The sequence below is a fragment of the Cyprinus carpio genome, chromosome A1 (assembly GCF_018340385.1).
Source record: "Cyprinus carpio isolate SPL01 chromosome A1, ASM1834038v1, whole genome shotgun sequence".
Lineage (NCBI taxonomy): Eukaryota > Metazoa > Chordata > Actinopteri > Cypriniformes > Cyprinidae > Cyprinus > Cyprinus carpio.
In genome coordinates, this window is record NC_056572.1 from 18,590,374 (window position 1) to 18,606,823 (window position 16,450).

General features: G+C 40.0%; 1 protein-coding gene across 2 annotated transcripts in view; it reads left to right on the top strand.

Moving 5' to 3' along the window:
- The window catches only part of LOC109085847 (LON peptidase N-terminal domain and RING finger protein 2-like), an 83,738-nt gene extending 68,605 nt beyond the window's left edge, over nucleotides 1-15,133 (top strand). For both annotated transcript variants that reach the window (XM_042756292.1, XM_042756295.1), the window contains exons 8-12: nucleotides 380-501; nucleotides 738-896; nucleotides 13,784-13,946; nucleotides 14,073-14,222; nucleotides 14,418-15,133. In XM_042756292.1, the coding sequence (XP_042612226.1) occupies nucleotides 380-501; nucleotides 738-896; nucleotides 13,784-13,946; nucleotides 14,073-14,222; nucleotides 14,418-14,576 (753 nt within the window). In that variant the 3' untranslated portion in view covers nucleotides 14,577-15,133. The remainder of the gene's footprint in view (nucleotides 1-379; nucleotides 502-737; nucleotides 897-13,783; nucleotides 13,947-14,072; nucleotides 14,223-14,417) is intronic.
- The last annotated feature ends 1,317 nt before the right edge of the window (nucleotides 15,134-16,450 follow it).

Consider the following 16,450-nt stretch of genomic DNA (forward strand, 5'->3'; position numbering starts at 1 on the left):
ATTTTGTGTCTGTTGTTGTTTAGGGCAACTGCCTGTCCAGACATGGTGAATTGGCATTTGATCTGGCATTTGATTTTTTTTTAAAGAAGTTGATTCTCGTTTAGTACAAAGTGCTTACAGTGATATGACAGACTATAGAAACAATAATAAAAAAAGAATAAAATATTTTGAGTATAAGCATGAAATTTATCACACACCTCTATGCATAACATATTGTCCTCTCCTCAAAGAAATGTATTCCTGCTAAATTTATATAAATAAAATGTATCATTTGACTTAGCAGTTTATGGGAAAACTAGCAAAAGAGTTAAATTAGATGATGTTAGTCACTGAGGAGATACTTTCTTATCCAAAATGAACCCATCTTTCTTTTCTGCAGTATCTGGCCACTAGAGCGTACAACAAAACTCTTCTAATGGAAGAATTATTGCAACGTTATTTTTGTGATGAGCTAGCAGAAAGGCGAAAAGTACATGAAGAAGAGATGACAGAATTGTCAAAGTAAGTTGACTTTGGATATAATGGTTTTCCTAACTCTTTTCTGGTCTTTCCTGTATCATGTTTATACACACCTAGGTTTTGACCACTTCTCAAAGGCTGGTATCTTTGTTATACCCTGAACAGTTAATGATTTATTTGTCATCTGTATAGTAATTGTTCCCTGTTGGTTGTCAGGGCATTAGTATTGTCTCTTGTTCATGTGTACATATTGCATTTTTATATTCTTCTTGTTTCAGCTTGAACCTGGAAGTGCCCATCTTTGTTTGCACTATGGCATTTCCTACCATTCCCTGCCCACTGCATGTTTTTGAGCCTCGATACAGGCTTATGATTCGCAGATCTATGGAAACGGGAACGAAACAGTTTGGCATGTGCATTGCTGATGAACTGAAAGGGTAAGAGGCATTGAATCAATTTAAAGTGTGGGTCTACACTGATTTACTTAAGGAAAATCTGTTTTGTATTGCAATTCAGGTTAATACATCAAGTAACTGGTAAGAGTTTTTGTCTTTTTTTTATTTTTTATCTGAGTTCACTACCGCAGTGGAGTTTTGTTGTTGTAGCCTAGTTTTAATACAGTACCTAATTTTAAATTTGAATTTGATAGCTTAAAGTTTAGTAAAACCCATAGTGTCATAAAATGCAGTATTTTATTAACACATTGGCATGTCATTACAAAAATTGTTTTAACCTTCAGAACAATGCCCTGAAGGTACTCAGAATGTTTCAGGAAAGCAACACTTTGTGGCTAAAAATAGTCTTGATGGATTCTATGAGTCATACCCAGAACACTGATAATTAGTAATTAGTCAGGTAAACCTGCTTTCTGCACTTTTTAATTTTATTGGCAACAGATTTTATCAGATTCCTCCTAGACCAGTTTTACTTAGATCATCTTCATACCCTGCCAGCATAAAGTTTTCAAGTTTATAGAGCAAACCCTTTTTTTTGTTTTGTTTAGTACAACAAATTTAATGGCATAATGCCAAACTGGATCTGAGGCTGTATTTTTGCAATGTTTGTTAAATCTTATTACAAGTGATTGTGTGTCTAAGATCATCTACGATGTAAAAATACAAATTTTTATAGTTTGTGAGCTTGGCCTGATACTTGCTCCTTGCAGCAATTATTATTATTATATAGTTATATATAGATCCTCCTGTCAGCCCTATTGGCAAAGGGCATCTCAGGAACCCCACTCCAGTGGTTTGAGTCTTACCTCTCAGATAGGTCCTTCAAGGTATCTTGGAAAGGTGAGGTGTCCAAGTCGCAACATCTAACTACTGGGATACCTCAGGGCTCAGTTCTTGGACCACTTCTCTGTCTATATGGCATCACTAGGTTCTGTCATTCAGAAACATGGCTTTTCATATCACTGCTATGCTGATGACACTCTTCTCTATCTCTCATTCCGTCCTGGTGATCCGACGATAGCTGCTTGCATCTCAGCTTGTCTAATAGACATTTCTTGTTGGATGAAGGACCATCACCTTCAACTCAACCTTGCCAAGACAGAACTGCTTGTGGTTCCATCAAACCAATCGTTTCATCACAATTTCACCATCCAGTTAGGCACATCAACCATAACTCCTTCAAAAACAACTAGAAACCTTGGAGTTATGACTACATCATCACACATGTTATTCAACATCAAGAGGATCAGGCCCTTTCTTTCAGAACATGCTTCGCAACTTCTTGTTTAAGCTCTTGTTCTGTCCAGGTTGGACTATTGCAATGCTCTCTTGGCAGGTCTTCCAGTCAGTTCTATCAAACCTTTACATGTAATCCAGAACGTGGCAGCAAGATTGATTTTTACTGAGATGAAAAGAATGCATGTCACACCTCTGTTTATCAATTTGCACTGGCTACCAATAGCTGCCCTCTTGCCAGATGAACCAGCAGTTCAATTCCAGGCTGCATCAAAGTCACATTATGCAGAGGACTCAACTGGTTCCTGTGGTATTGTCCCGGTGGAGACAATGTCTTTACTGGGGATCTGTCATTGGGGCTCATCTAGTTGTCCTGGTCTCCGCTGACATTCAGGGCTATAGAGGTCATCTCTAGTTGCTGATCCACCATTTGGTCTGGATACATATTGCATCCGGGTGACTGCAGCGACCATCTGATCTGGATACAGACTGGCTCTGGTGACTACGGTGACCTCGGAATAAGAGAGAAACAGACTAATATTAGCGTAGATGTCATTCTTCTAACGATGTAGCAAGTACATCGGGTGTTATGGGAAGTGTTCCCAGATCCGGTTGACCTAATTACTGCAGCCTAAAAATCCTTTAACGGATTTGAATATTAGAAATGTGTTAGTGTGTTGTGTGTAAGCCAGGTTAAAGAGATGGATCTTTAATCTAGATTTAAACCTGACAGAGTGTGTCTGCCTCCCGAACAATGTTAATAACCTACATTCCAGAGTTTAGGCATTAAATAGGAAAAGGATCTGCCACCCGCAGTTGATTTTGATATTCTAGGTATTATCAAATTGCCAGAGTTTTGAGAGCGCAGCAGATGTGGAGGACTATAACGCAATAGGAGCTTGTTCAAATACTGAGGTGCTAAACCACTCAGGGCTTTATAAGTAATAAGCAAGATTTTAAAACCGGTACAATGTTTAATAGGGAGCCAGTGCAGTGTTGACAGAACAGGGCTAATATGGTCATACTTCCTGGTTCTAGTAAGAACTGCATTCTGGACCAGCTGGAGTTTGTTTATTAAGCGTGCAGAACAACCACCCAATAAAGCATTACAATAATCTAACCTTGAGGTCATAAACGCATGGATTAACATTTCTGCATTTGAGAGCATAGGTCATAATTTAGATTTATTTTTTGAGATGGAAAAATGCAGTTTTACAAATGAGAGAAACGTGGCTTTCTAAGGAAAGATTGCTATCAAATAGCACACCTAGGTTCCTAACTGATGATGAAGACCACCACTGACTCTGTACCCCTTTACCCAAATTCAATACTTCAGACTTATGTGCCCTCTAGAAGCTTGCGTTCTGCAAGTAAACGTTGCTGTTTTGTGCCATCCTAAAGAGGCACAAAATCACTTTCATGGACTTTTAAATTAAATGTTCCCTCCTGGTGGAATGACCTGCCTAACTCAATCCGAGTCCTAAGCCATCTTCAAGAATCAGCTAAAACCACATCTCTTCCATCTTTATTTGACCCTCTAACTCTAGCACTCTCTATTCTAATTATATTCTTTTAGACTTGCACTCTATTAATTTACTAACTGCTTGTTTTCTTAAAAAAACAAAACAAAAAAACGCTAGCTTCTTTAATATTTTTGTATTCTGTTTTCTTTTTATTTATGCAATTAACAAAAGCAAAAAAAGGCCACTAACACTAGCTTGCTCTATTCCTGTTCTATTCTGTCTGTTTTCTTTTTATTATGATGTTTTCTTAACAAGGTTCGGAAGGAGCGCGTCAGATACTTAGCCTAATTAGCACAGGTGGAGCGGTTCTCCATTTTTCGGTTCTCCAGCCAATTTGCCAGCCCCAGAATTGCTCCTTCTCCGCCAGACACCGCCGCTGAGCTCCAGGCACCATCGCAGCCCTTTCTCTGCTCGACCAGCCACACGCTCTCCACGATGCCGAGGCTTTATCTCACCTCTACCAGCGTCACTTCCAATTTATCCCTGGCATCCTCATATCATTCGGCTGTGCCTACAATTCCTCCAATCAGAAAGTTGTTAGTATTTAAGCCTGAGGCAAACGCTGATTAATTCCGACGCTCCGTCCTCGTGAAGGGTAAAAAAAGCGGATCTGTACGATCGAAGTTATTCATCTCCCAGCAATCAGCCAAACCTCACTCCTAAATCCACTCCAGCAGGGTGGCCAATATTTCGAGCAAAGCTCCCAAAGCCCCAAACTCACCTCTCTCACCACCACCATTGCCCCGCGGCGCACAAGACCCAGCTCTCCTTAAGCGCTGGGTCACAGCGGCAGGCTTCCAATGAGCCTGGGCTGCCCCTGATCTCACAGCAGCAAAGCCTCACTTGCTTCCCGCTTCGACTCAACCTTTTACCGTGGCTCTTCTGGCCGCAGCATTGTATGCAACCGGGCATCAAGCTCTTGCGCTAGTGGCTCAGGCCGTGTTGCAAATTAATTTTTAGGTGAATTCACTAAAAGGCAGGTCGTTTGTTGCTGAAAGTTGTTAAACGACGTTGTGACACAAAAGGCTGTTGCTGTCATTTTTAGCCACGTCGCAAACTGCGTAGAATACAAAGAAATTACTCAGATTTTCTGAATTTTTAGCATTTTTTCCTGTATTTTAAATTACACTCCATTCAGATAAACAGATTAAAAAAATTGATTTGCGAGAAAATGATTTCAACTATGTACCTAAATGATTAATGATTATAGGCTAAAGTTAATCATAAAGGAAACAATTATTGATCAAGTGCAACTAGCAACCTAATTCACATGTAATAACTTTTAAAAGTTGCCATATATATATACATATATATAATATATATATATATATATATATATATATATATATATATATATATATATATATACATATATATATATATATATATATATATATATATATTAATATATATATATATATATATATATATATACAGGTCCTTCTCAAAAAATTAGCATATTGTGATAAAAAGTTCATTATTTTCCATAATGTAATGATAAAAATTAAACTTTCATATATTTTAGATTCATTGCACACCAACTGAAATATTTCAGGTCTTTTATTGTTTTAATACTGATGATTTTGGCATACAGCTCATGAAAACCCAAAATTCCTATCACAAAAAATTAGCATATTTCATCCGACCAATAAAAGAAAAGTGTTTTTAATACAAAAAAAGTCAACCTTCAAATAATTATGTTCAGTTATGCACTCAATACTTGGTCGGGAATCCTTTTGCAGAAATGACTGCTTCAATGCGGCGTGGCATGGAGGCAATCAGCCTGTGGCACTGCTGAGGTGTTATGGAGGCCCAGGATGCTTCGATAGCGGCCTTAAGCTCATCCAGAGTGTTGGGTTTTTGCGTCTCTCAACTTTCTCTTCACAATATCCCACAGATTCTCTATGGGGTTCAGGTCAGGAGAGTTGGCAGGCCAATTTGAGCACAGTAATACCATGGTCAGTAAACCATTTACCAGTGGTTTTGGCACTGGGAGCAGGTGCCAGGTCGTGCTGAAAAACGAAATCTTCATCTCCATAAAGCTTTTCAGCAGATGGAAGCATGAAGTGCTCCAGAATCTCCTGATAGCTAGCTGCATTGACCCTGCCCTTGATAAAACACAGTAGACCAACACCAGCAGCTGACATGACACCCCAGACCATCACTGACTGTGGGTACTTGACACTGGACTTCAGGCATTTTGGCATGTCCTTCTCCCCAGTCTTCCTCCAGACTCTGGCACCTTGATTTCCGAATGACATGCAAAATTTGCTTTCATCCGAAAAAAAGTACTTTGGACCACTGAGCAACAGTCCAGTGCTGCTTCTCTGTAGCCCAGGTCAGGCGCTTCTGCCGCTGTTTCTGGTTCAAAAGCACACGCCTGTGCACGGTGGCTCTGGATGTTTCTACTCCAGACTCAGTCCACTGCTTCCGCAGGTCCCCCAAGGTCTGGAATCGGTCCTTCTCCCACAATCTTCCTCAGGGTCCGGTCACCTCTTCTCGTTGTGCAGCGTTTTTTGCCACACTTTTTCCTTCCCACAGACTTCCCACTGAGGTGCCTTGATACAGCACTCTGGGAACAGCCTATTCGTTCAGAAATTTCTGTGTGTCTTACCCTCTCGCTTGAGGGTGTCAATGATGGCCTTCTGGACAGCAGTCAGGTCGGCAGTCTTACCCATGATTGCGGTTTTGAGTAATGAACCAGGCTGGGGGTTTTTAAAAGCCTCAGGAATCTTTTGCAGGTGTTTAGAGTTAATTAGTTGATTCAGATGATTAGGTTAATAGCTCGTTTAGAGAACCTTTTCATGATATGCTAATTTTTTGAGATAGGAATTTTGGGGTTTTCATGAGCTGTGTGCCAAAATCATCAGTATTAAAACAATAAAAGACCTGAAATATTTCAGTTGGTGTACAATGAATCTAAAATATATGAAAGTTTAATTTTTATCATTACATTATGGAAAATAATGAACTTTTATCACAATATGCTAATTTTTTGAGAAGGACCTGTATATATGTATAAATTTAAATTAAATTAAATTAAATTAAATTAAATTAAATTAAATTAAATTAAATTAAATATATATATATTATATATATATATATATATATATATATATATATATATATATATAAGTACATTTGGTGCTATGTGCTTTGGGAAAACAAGTTCCTAGGGTAGTCTAAGAAATTTGCTTAATCTAAACAGCAAATCGCTAAATTGGCATCACTGCAGGCTACTCGGGCATTTCAGCATTTCCGGTCAAAATGTCACAAACCACCCTCTCCTGTGGCCTACAGCTGAAGCAAGCACGAGGCTGTCTCCGCTTGTAGCACAGGCCCACACATCTCAGTCTTTTTCCTCCTGCTACTAATAACCCCCTTTTTCCTTTTCAGTGGCCTCCAGCTCCCAAAGCAGACACTAGCGTGAGGCTGCCACAAACCAAAACACATACCAACACATCTCTTTCTTTTTCCTCCATTTTTCTTACGCTTCTCTCTGTTTCCCACCTCAAGCCCCTGAGGTCGATATTAAGCATGAGGCTGCCTCCTTTGACAATCGCGGCTCCTGCTGCTCTCCCTCACAGCTCTCTACTTCATTTAAAATCACAATGTTCTCTTTTTATAGCAACATCACTGCCCGTTCCATCAAATGCTGTTGCCTTGGAGCCACCTCCAATGGTTCACAACATCCGGCCACAAATCCTGGCAAAGTGCGGACATAGACCCCTCATCTAAGGCCATCACTAACGATTAATTGGGTAACAGAGTTTTCTGTGGATTATTCTGTTTATTAATCGGATAAGTATAATTTATATTGATGGTAGGAAAAATATACCTGATCAAACAATAGCCTTTAAAATGACCTAAAATACATATATTATAGCAATGAGTCCGTGGTGATTGGTTTAAATGAAGCAATTAACGATACTGTTCTATTGAACAAAACTTAACATAATGTATTTTAAACAATATAATGTACATGCGCATTATATCAAAAGCCTTCAAAGGGCACCAGCGTCCCAACGATTGTTTCTACATGTCACTGTGCAATCTAATTCTCGTTTGGTTTAACAACATTTAATTCAAATGTACACTTAATCTTTAATGTTTGGACAAATCTATATGACAGAAATGCTACAGCAATCATAAATCCTTGAATGTGGACATCAAAAGTTGCCTTTTTTCTGAGTTTTTCATTACATTTAGCCGTTTTACTTAAATAATCTGTTCAGCTTTCCCCCATAGGCGGTGTGAATTAAACAAGGGTTCATGATCACCCCTTCTGATGCCCCGCTTTCTCAGTTTTGCATTAACCCACTGGAGTGGCTACTTGGAAAATTCTGGGGTAAGAAACTCCTAATCGATCTGTGAGCTCCGCATTAGAGGCTGACATTTTTTCGGGAATCCCACGGGTCACGGGATTCCCGTGGGATTCCTGCAGGATGGGAGTCATCTTTGCTATTAATCATGGGATTTGGACGGTACAGGATAAATGGTTAACGGGAGCAGACGGGAGCGGGAATCAACCAATAGCAAAGATGACAAAAAAAGAAAAAAGTAAATGCACCATTTTGTAGTTTCCTTTTAATACGCCTACAATGTAACGCAATTAAAAAATAACTACACGACCCAGCCGTCCCAGAAGCCATTAGTGCTTTTTGTCACGGCTTCCCGCCGGAATTCAAAGAGCAGTGATGGAGGGAGCTAACAGCCGCGGAGAAGTCGATGTGGCAAAAAATGATTTACAGCGCAAAGTCAGAAGTAAATGACATGAAATGTAGATGCACTTTTGTTCCTACACAGCAACATATAACTAAGATGGACTCATTATGCAAGAGCATAATTGATGAAAATCGTTAACATGTAATTAAAAAAAATATATAAATGTAAACTATAAATGTATTGTTTACTCAACAATAAATGAGTAAAATGCAGCTTTATGTGCTGTTTGGGTTTATTAAACTATTGTAGACATGGTGTGAACTATGTACTGTTTTTCTTTTATTTGCTGTCTTCCATTTTCTGGAGAAAATCTAGAAACAGGGGCTCAGCAGCTGGTCTAAAACAGGATGGAGAGCAGATTAAATCAAATTCTATGTATTAACTAAACACTAATTGAAGAAAAAAATATATGGGAGCGGTACAGGAGCGGGAGTCAGTTTAAACAGGAGCGGGATGGGAGTGGGAGTCAATTTACCAGGAGCGGGATGGGATGGGATTATTTTTAAAAACTTTGGTCTGGGAGTGGGACGGGACAAGATTTCTTTCTATGGGAGTGGGACGGGACAGGAGTGAAAATCCACTCCCGTGTCATCCTCTACTCCGCATAACTCGCCGTTTTCAAGCATAATCACCTCAATTGCTCTTTATGAATTCTCTCTCTCAACTGTAGGACATCGATCATGCAATCAATATGAAGAGAGAGAGAGAGGGAGAAAAAAATAAAAATTTCATGGGTCTTAGCACTTGGCTGGCAAAAGTCGACATCACCTCAGCTTTCAAAGCTATGCCCATGCATCTACTTATTTTGGGTAAACTGGCACGGGAAATTCTTTTATTTTTTATTTATTTATTTATTTTTTTGTATGCTTAACTTTCAAATGCAAAGCCGCACCAAGATTTTCTGACATCTTATCGGAAGCAGCTTATTGGATTTGTTAAACCATTACGCAAAGTAATCCTCATAGCATCTACCCTTTTAGACAACTCAAATTGTTCTGAGTATTGAACTCCCTGTCAGGTGCTGCAAGAGTGCTCCTGGTGGAGCAAATATGTTTCTCTTTCAACTACCGGCAAGGCTTACCCATCTAATGCAGTGAGTATTGAATTCCTGTCAGATGCTGCGAGAGCCTCCCGGTCAAGCAATCGTGACCTTTCTGCTGACTACCGGCGAAGCTTACTCGTCCGTGCTGTGAGTATTGAGCTCCCGTCGGATGCCAGCGAGAGCCTCCTTGCAGACAACCTTACCTTTTCCTTCCTATGGTCAGCAAGGCTTACCCGTCCGATGCCGTGAGTATTGAGCTCCTGTCGTGTGCCGGCGAGAGCCTCCCAGCCAGACAACCTGACTTTTTCTTCTCCTATCCAACCATACAAGTCTATCCAAACTCTAGGAAGATGGTCTTGTGAAAGCTTATCAAAGCTACATCAGAACTAATCAGTTTCACATTAAAGAAGCCCACCAAACCCTCATCGGTCATCAAACCACTTAAAGTAATCACTCCGTTTAAAAAAAATAAAAAATTCTACAGTGAAGCTTACCCGTCCGATGCCGTGAGTAATGAGCTCCTGTCGGATGTCGGCAAGAGCCTCCTGGCCACACAACTTTACCTTTCCGTCTTGCGTTCGGAGAGGCTTACCCGTTCGATGCTGTGAGTATTGAGCTCCCGTCGGATGTCGGTGAGAGTCTCCCAGCCACATAAATTTACCTTCCCCCTTGACGGTTGGCAAGGCTCAGCTGTCCGATGCCAAGAGTCTCAACCTCCTGCCAAATGCTGTCCGAGCTCTCTCTGCTAAATTTCAAGTCTTTTCCCCCTGCCTGTCAAGGCTTACCCATTTGATGTCCTAAATCTTGATCTCCCATTGGATGCTGCGAGAGCCCTCCCAGTCGGGTTTTCCTTTTCTCGCTTCCCGCCCGGCGAGGCTTACCCGTCTGATACAGTGAGTATTGATCTCCCATCAGATGTCGGCCAGAGTACTCCTGGTTGGGTTTCTATACTTGCCGCCCACAAGCAGGACTTATCCATTTGATGCCGTGAGTATTGATCTCCCGTTAGATGTAGCAAGAGTCCTCCTTGTCGGACAGTTGACTTACCTCTATTCATTGACTGTTTATCAGCATCCCTCCTCCGCCCCATCTCCTCACTTCGAGTTCATATTACACTTATGTCTGCTAAATGACTAAATGTAAATGTAAATATGTTAGCATTTCCCATGTGTTCAATTGCTTGGAGATGTCCCTTTAATGTCTCCTGATGTGTATGTGGCAGATCCCTGCAGACACTAGAGACTTGCTTGCACTTGTTCATTTAATGGTAGTGAAGGGTGACCACCTTCAAGCTTTAAAAAATTCAAAATTATCATAAAATTTTATGTTTACGTTTTTGAAAGCATTAGGGATGTAACACATATTCATATTGAAAATTTTCGGTAGGTGTTTTTCGGTTCGGTACGTATATGTACACAATGAATACAGTGTTGTAGCCTATTAACCAGTCTTAACCATCAATAATCATGATGAGCTCTGTGTACGATGTGTCCCAAATCGCCCCCATAGCCTTAAATAGTGCACTTTTTGAGGGGACAGCTATTTGTAGTTGTCTGAAAGTCTGAAAATGGATGTTATTGAGTGTACTCATTCAATCCCATAATGCACCACAATAACAACTGATGTACACTCACCCACTGCACTGTGAGGATTGTGCCGAATGTATTCCCGCATCTCGCAAGAAGATGGCGCATGCAGCTGAATCAACCATTCATCTGTTTTCCAAACCACTGGACCAATGTGGGTACAGTGTTATATCATATACAGTGGGTACGGAAAGTATTCAGACCCCCTTAACTTTTTCACTCTTTGTTATATTGCAGCCATTTGCTAAAATCATTTAAGTTCATTTTCTTTCCTCATTAATGTACACACAGCACCCCATATTGGCAGAAAAACACAGAATTGTGGACATTTTTGCAGATTTATTATAAAAGAAAAACTGAAATATCACATGGTCCTAAGTATTCAGACCCTTTGCTGTGACACTCATATATTTAACTCAGGTGCTGTCCATTTCTTCTGATCATCCTTGAGATGGTTCTATACCTTCATTTGAGTCCAGCTGTGTTTGATTATACTGATTGGACTTGATTAGGAAAGCCACACACCTGTCTATATAAGACCTTACAGCTCACAGTGCATGTCAGAGCAAATGAGAATCATGAAGTCAAAAGAACTGCCTGAAGAGCTCAGAGACAGAATTGTGGCAAGGCATAGATCTGGCCAAGGTTACAAAAAAAATTCTGCTGCACTTAAGGTTCCTAAGAGCACATTGGCCTCCATAATCCTTAAATGGAAGACGTTTGGGATGACCAGAATCCTTCCTAGAGCTGGACATCCGGCCAAACTGAACTATCGGGGGAGAAGAGCCTTGGTGAGAGAGGTAAAGAAGAACCAAAAGAGCTGGGGCTGTGGCTGAGCTCCAGAGATGCAGTCGGGAGATGGGAGAAAGTTGTAGAAAGTCAACCATCACTGCAGCCTTCCACCAGTCGGGGCTTTATGGCAGAGTGGCCCGACGGAAGCCTCTACACATGAAAAAACACCTGAAGGACCCCAAGATGGTGAGAAATAAGATTCTCTGGTCTGATGAGACCAAGATAGAACTTTTTGGCCTTAATTCTAAGCAGTATGTGTGGAGAAAACCAGGCACTGCTCATCACCTGTCCAATACAGTCCCAACAGTGAAGCATGGTGGTGGCAGCATCATGCTGTGGGGGTGTTTTTTTAGCTGCAGGGACAGGACGACTGGTTGCAATCGAGGGAAAGATGAATGTGGCCAAGTAAAGGGATATCCTGGACAAAAACCTTCTCCAGAGTGCTCAGGACCTCAGACTGGGACGAATGTCCACACAACAACAACACAACTACCCTAAAAACACACATAAAAAAAACGAAGGAGTGGCTTCACAACAACTCCGTGACTGTTCTTGAATGGCCCAGCCAGAGCCCTGACTTAAACCCAATTGAGCATCTCTGGAGAGACCTGAAAATGTCTGTCAACCAACATTTACCATCCAACCTGACAGAAGTGGAGAGGATCAATTTAGTTTAAATTGATCATTAAATAATTTAAGTAAGGTTTATACATGCCTGTTTGGAGCTGGAGAAGCCAATTTGCTAAGTTACAAATCATTATTAAACAGCAAGCACAAACTATACAAAACTGGCAGCCCTTCTGGTGCACTCTGTCCAAATTCGCTCACTCGTTTTCTTTCACTCCTTCAACTGTACTATATTAATGTTGGGAAGGGTATAGGGTATAAATGAGGGTATAGGGGGTGATTTTGAACACAGCAATAGCCTCTTCTTTCAAATTCGGTCCATTTTATCACAGAGTTAAAAAAATAAATTTATTTTTTCCCATACTGAACAGTGAGTCCAAAACTGAGGTACATACCAAACCATCACTTTTGTGTACCATTACACCCCTAGAAGGCATATGATAGGGTTTAGAAAAAACCCAACCAAATTCTCGGGACAAGTCTATTAATAAAAGCAATGCATCCAGTAAAGCCATGGTTTACAATGAATTTAGAACAACTAAGGGGGTTTTAGTCTGTTTAGCTGTTGTAAATTCATTGTTAATCACAGCTTCATGGGTCTTTTTGCTTTATTTACTTACTCTCACCCTAAACCAGCATGAATTACAGTACTTTCTTGTGTGGAACACAACAGAAGATATCTTCCACAAAATTTCCCAACATTTTTAATTTTACTAAAACCTGGCCACCTACTGGTCAAGAAATGTGAAAGCTATTCACTCTAAAAACCAGTAGATATATATTTAATTAAAACATATATTTATTTAAATAATTAAATTGCAGCCTTTGCAATTGACATTTGCACTAAGCCATATTGTGATATTGATTTTATTTAAATATATTGTGCAGCCATACATATAACCCAAACAGATTTAAGGCTGTAATCACTGCCAAAGGTGCTTCAGCCAGGTGCATAAAGGCCCCAACGTACGTATAGTGAAATCAATGTCTTTGATGTGGAATCTTTTCAGGTAAACCTACCTTGCCTCTGCAAAACCATTCAATATCATAAACCCATTTGCATTTTAGCATTCTCAATGTCTTGACATTATGTTGACTGAGTTTGGTGGCAATCGGGCAGGAGTATGTAAAAAAAAAGTTCAGAGTAGCCAACTTTCTGTTGAGCAGAGCATGACATGCAGTATGAAAGTTGTTCAGCTCAATGATATCTATATGTGTACTGGGTTTAGTGCATATACTTTCACTGCTTTGGGCCCTAATTAGAAAGAAGTATTAATGTTTAATAAAGTGCATAAAATCTTGAAATGGAGTTAAATGGCTGATGTGTGTGATTAACAGGTTTGCAGACCATGGCTGTATGCTGGAGGTGAGGGATGTCAAGTTTTTTCCTGATGGGCGCTCTGTAGTGGACACCATAGGCATTGCTCGTTTCAAAGTGCTCTGTCACGGCCAGAGAGATGGATACCACACAGCCCAGATTGAATATTTGGAGGATAAGAAGGTAAAGATATATTTTTGCATTCAATTGAAGTATGAATGCAAGAGTCCAAATCCAAAAAAGGGATCGTGTGAGAGAGACAAAATCACCAGTCTTCCACATTGACCATATATGTGCATGTGTGTTCAGGTTGAAGGAGAGGAGTTGACGGAGCTTGTGAAGTTGCATGACTCTGTGTATGATCAGGCCTTGGGCTGGTTCACCTCCCTTAAAGATGATATGAAGAACCAAATCATCAGCCACTTTGGGCATCTTCCTGTCAAAGAATCTGACCCACAGGTGAATATTTAGACCAAATCATTCTCACATAGTAATCTTGCCTCCAACCTGTCTGCTGCATATCACACTGGTATTTTATTTTTATTTAAAAAAACAATTGTAGTTTGCCTTTATAGGCAGGTTTATGTTGTGATTTTAAAATAGCAATCTAACACATTTAGTGCTAATGTTTGATTGTGTTTTTTTTTTTCTCAGGGTAATCTCAATGGCCCTGCATGGTGTTGGTGGCTGTTGGCTGTCTTGCCGTTGGAAAACAAAGCCCAGCTGACCATCCTCGCCATGAACGCTCTGAAGGATCGGCTGGTCGCCATCCGCAGGGTCCTCATTTTTGTAACTCGCAAGCGGCCTCGATGATAAATGTGTTCTTGGTCTAAATATGATTATCAAAATTAACCTATAGTTTGGGAATGCTGGTTCAGGCTGGGGTTTCTTCCAGTGGCTATCTTGGTCATTCATTGCAGAATGCAACCCTCACCAATTAGTCACCTGGGACATTGTTTGATAAAAAAATTTGCATCTTAATATGTTAATTTAGGCTCATCAGTTAGCAGTGGTGATTTAAGTTGTAGTCATGCTATGAGAGAGATCATTATCGATGGCCTACATTAGGAAGTTCTCATTTAGTTCAGGTGCAGTCAAATCGTTTACCAGTTTAACAGTAGCAACAAACATAAAGACAGTGGGAACTTTGTTTTTTTCTTAAGCACCTTCGGTCCTTTGAAAATACCACCTCGGTTTTGTGACTAGATGGTGTGTAAGACTGACCAAATGCTTCCCATTGGCTTGCAAATATCAATACGGGCCTTATTGTGTGTTAGTTAAAAAAAATCCATGTGCTTCAGTTTGGAAATAAACACTCACCTTATTTCCATATTGTAAAAGATGATTAAAGGAAAACTTATTTAATATTACATGTACTGTAACCCTGCTTTCCTATGTATCTTTGTTTCTTATACACATTTAGATACCTAGGTCATTCAGAAACTATGAATTCATTCAGAAATTGCAATGTTCCGCTGATGTCCATTCAATTTTCCTCCATGAATTTAAAGGGGTCATATGATGCTGCTAAAAAGAACATTATTTTGTGTATTTGATGTAATGAAATGAGTTTATGTGGTTCAAGGTTAAAAAAAACACATTATTTCCCACATACTGTACATCGTTTCTCCTGTATGGCCTGACTTTCTGAAATGCGTAGTTTTTTGCAAAGCTCATCGTCCTGAAATGCAAGGTGTGCTCTGATTGGCCAGCTGTCCAGTGCTTTGTGATTGACAAAATGCCTCAAGCGTGTGACGGGAATGTTACGCCCTGTATGTTAACAGACCTGATTCAGATAATCAGCTCATTAGAAGTGAGCTCTGTGCATGAACTGTGTTCCCATTGACATAGTCCCTACATAGTGTTCATTGCTCCCTACTCCCTGAGCAGGTGATATCTGTTGAAGTTTACCTCACTTCGGAAAATTCATTCACGGATTTGTGCTGTGCAACGTCTTCACACACAGACAAGTGTGACATCATATACATCTGTAAATAAATACAATTTAAATTCATGTCTCGCAGAATTCAATGCACTTTGAATGGAACATATATGTTCGCTTCGAACTGGAATCATGGCAGAATATCCTGTGATTTCCACTTCGCAGGGCACATACATTCGAACAGAACAAATGTATGAAGCCATAGGAGAAACATAAAAAATTTGCAGAGCAGTGGGCCGCGAGGACTGGAAATGAGAACCGCTACTCTACACTGCTCAAAACTTGAGTTTGAATCATCAGTGACAAAACCTTTACATATGTGAACGTACTAACAGACTGTCAGTCAGAACAGCAGGCATTGTAGTCTTCTCTCCCAGGATCAGGAAACATTCCTCCATAAAATGTGCTGCACACTAAATATTTGGGTTGAACTGTTCTGGAACAGTGCTGTAAATAAAACTTAAAGGGTTAGTTCACCCAAATATTAAAATTATGTTATTAATGACTCACCCTCATGTCGTTCCAAACCCGTAAGACCTCCGCTCATCTTCGGAACACAGTTTAAGATATTTTAGATTTATTCCGAGAGTTTTCTGTCCCTCCATTGAAAATGTATGTTTGGTATACTGTCCACGTCCAAAAAGGTAATAAAAACATCATCAAAGTAGTCCATGTGACATCAGAGGGTCCGTTAGACTTTGTTGAAGCATCGAAAATACATTTTGGTCCATAAATAACAAAAATA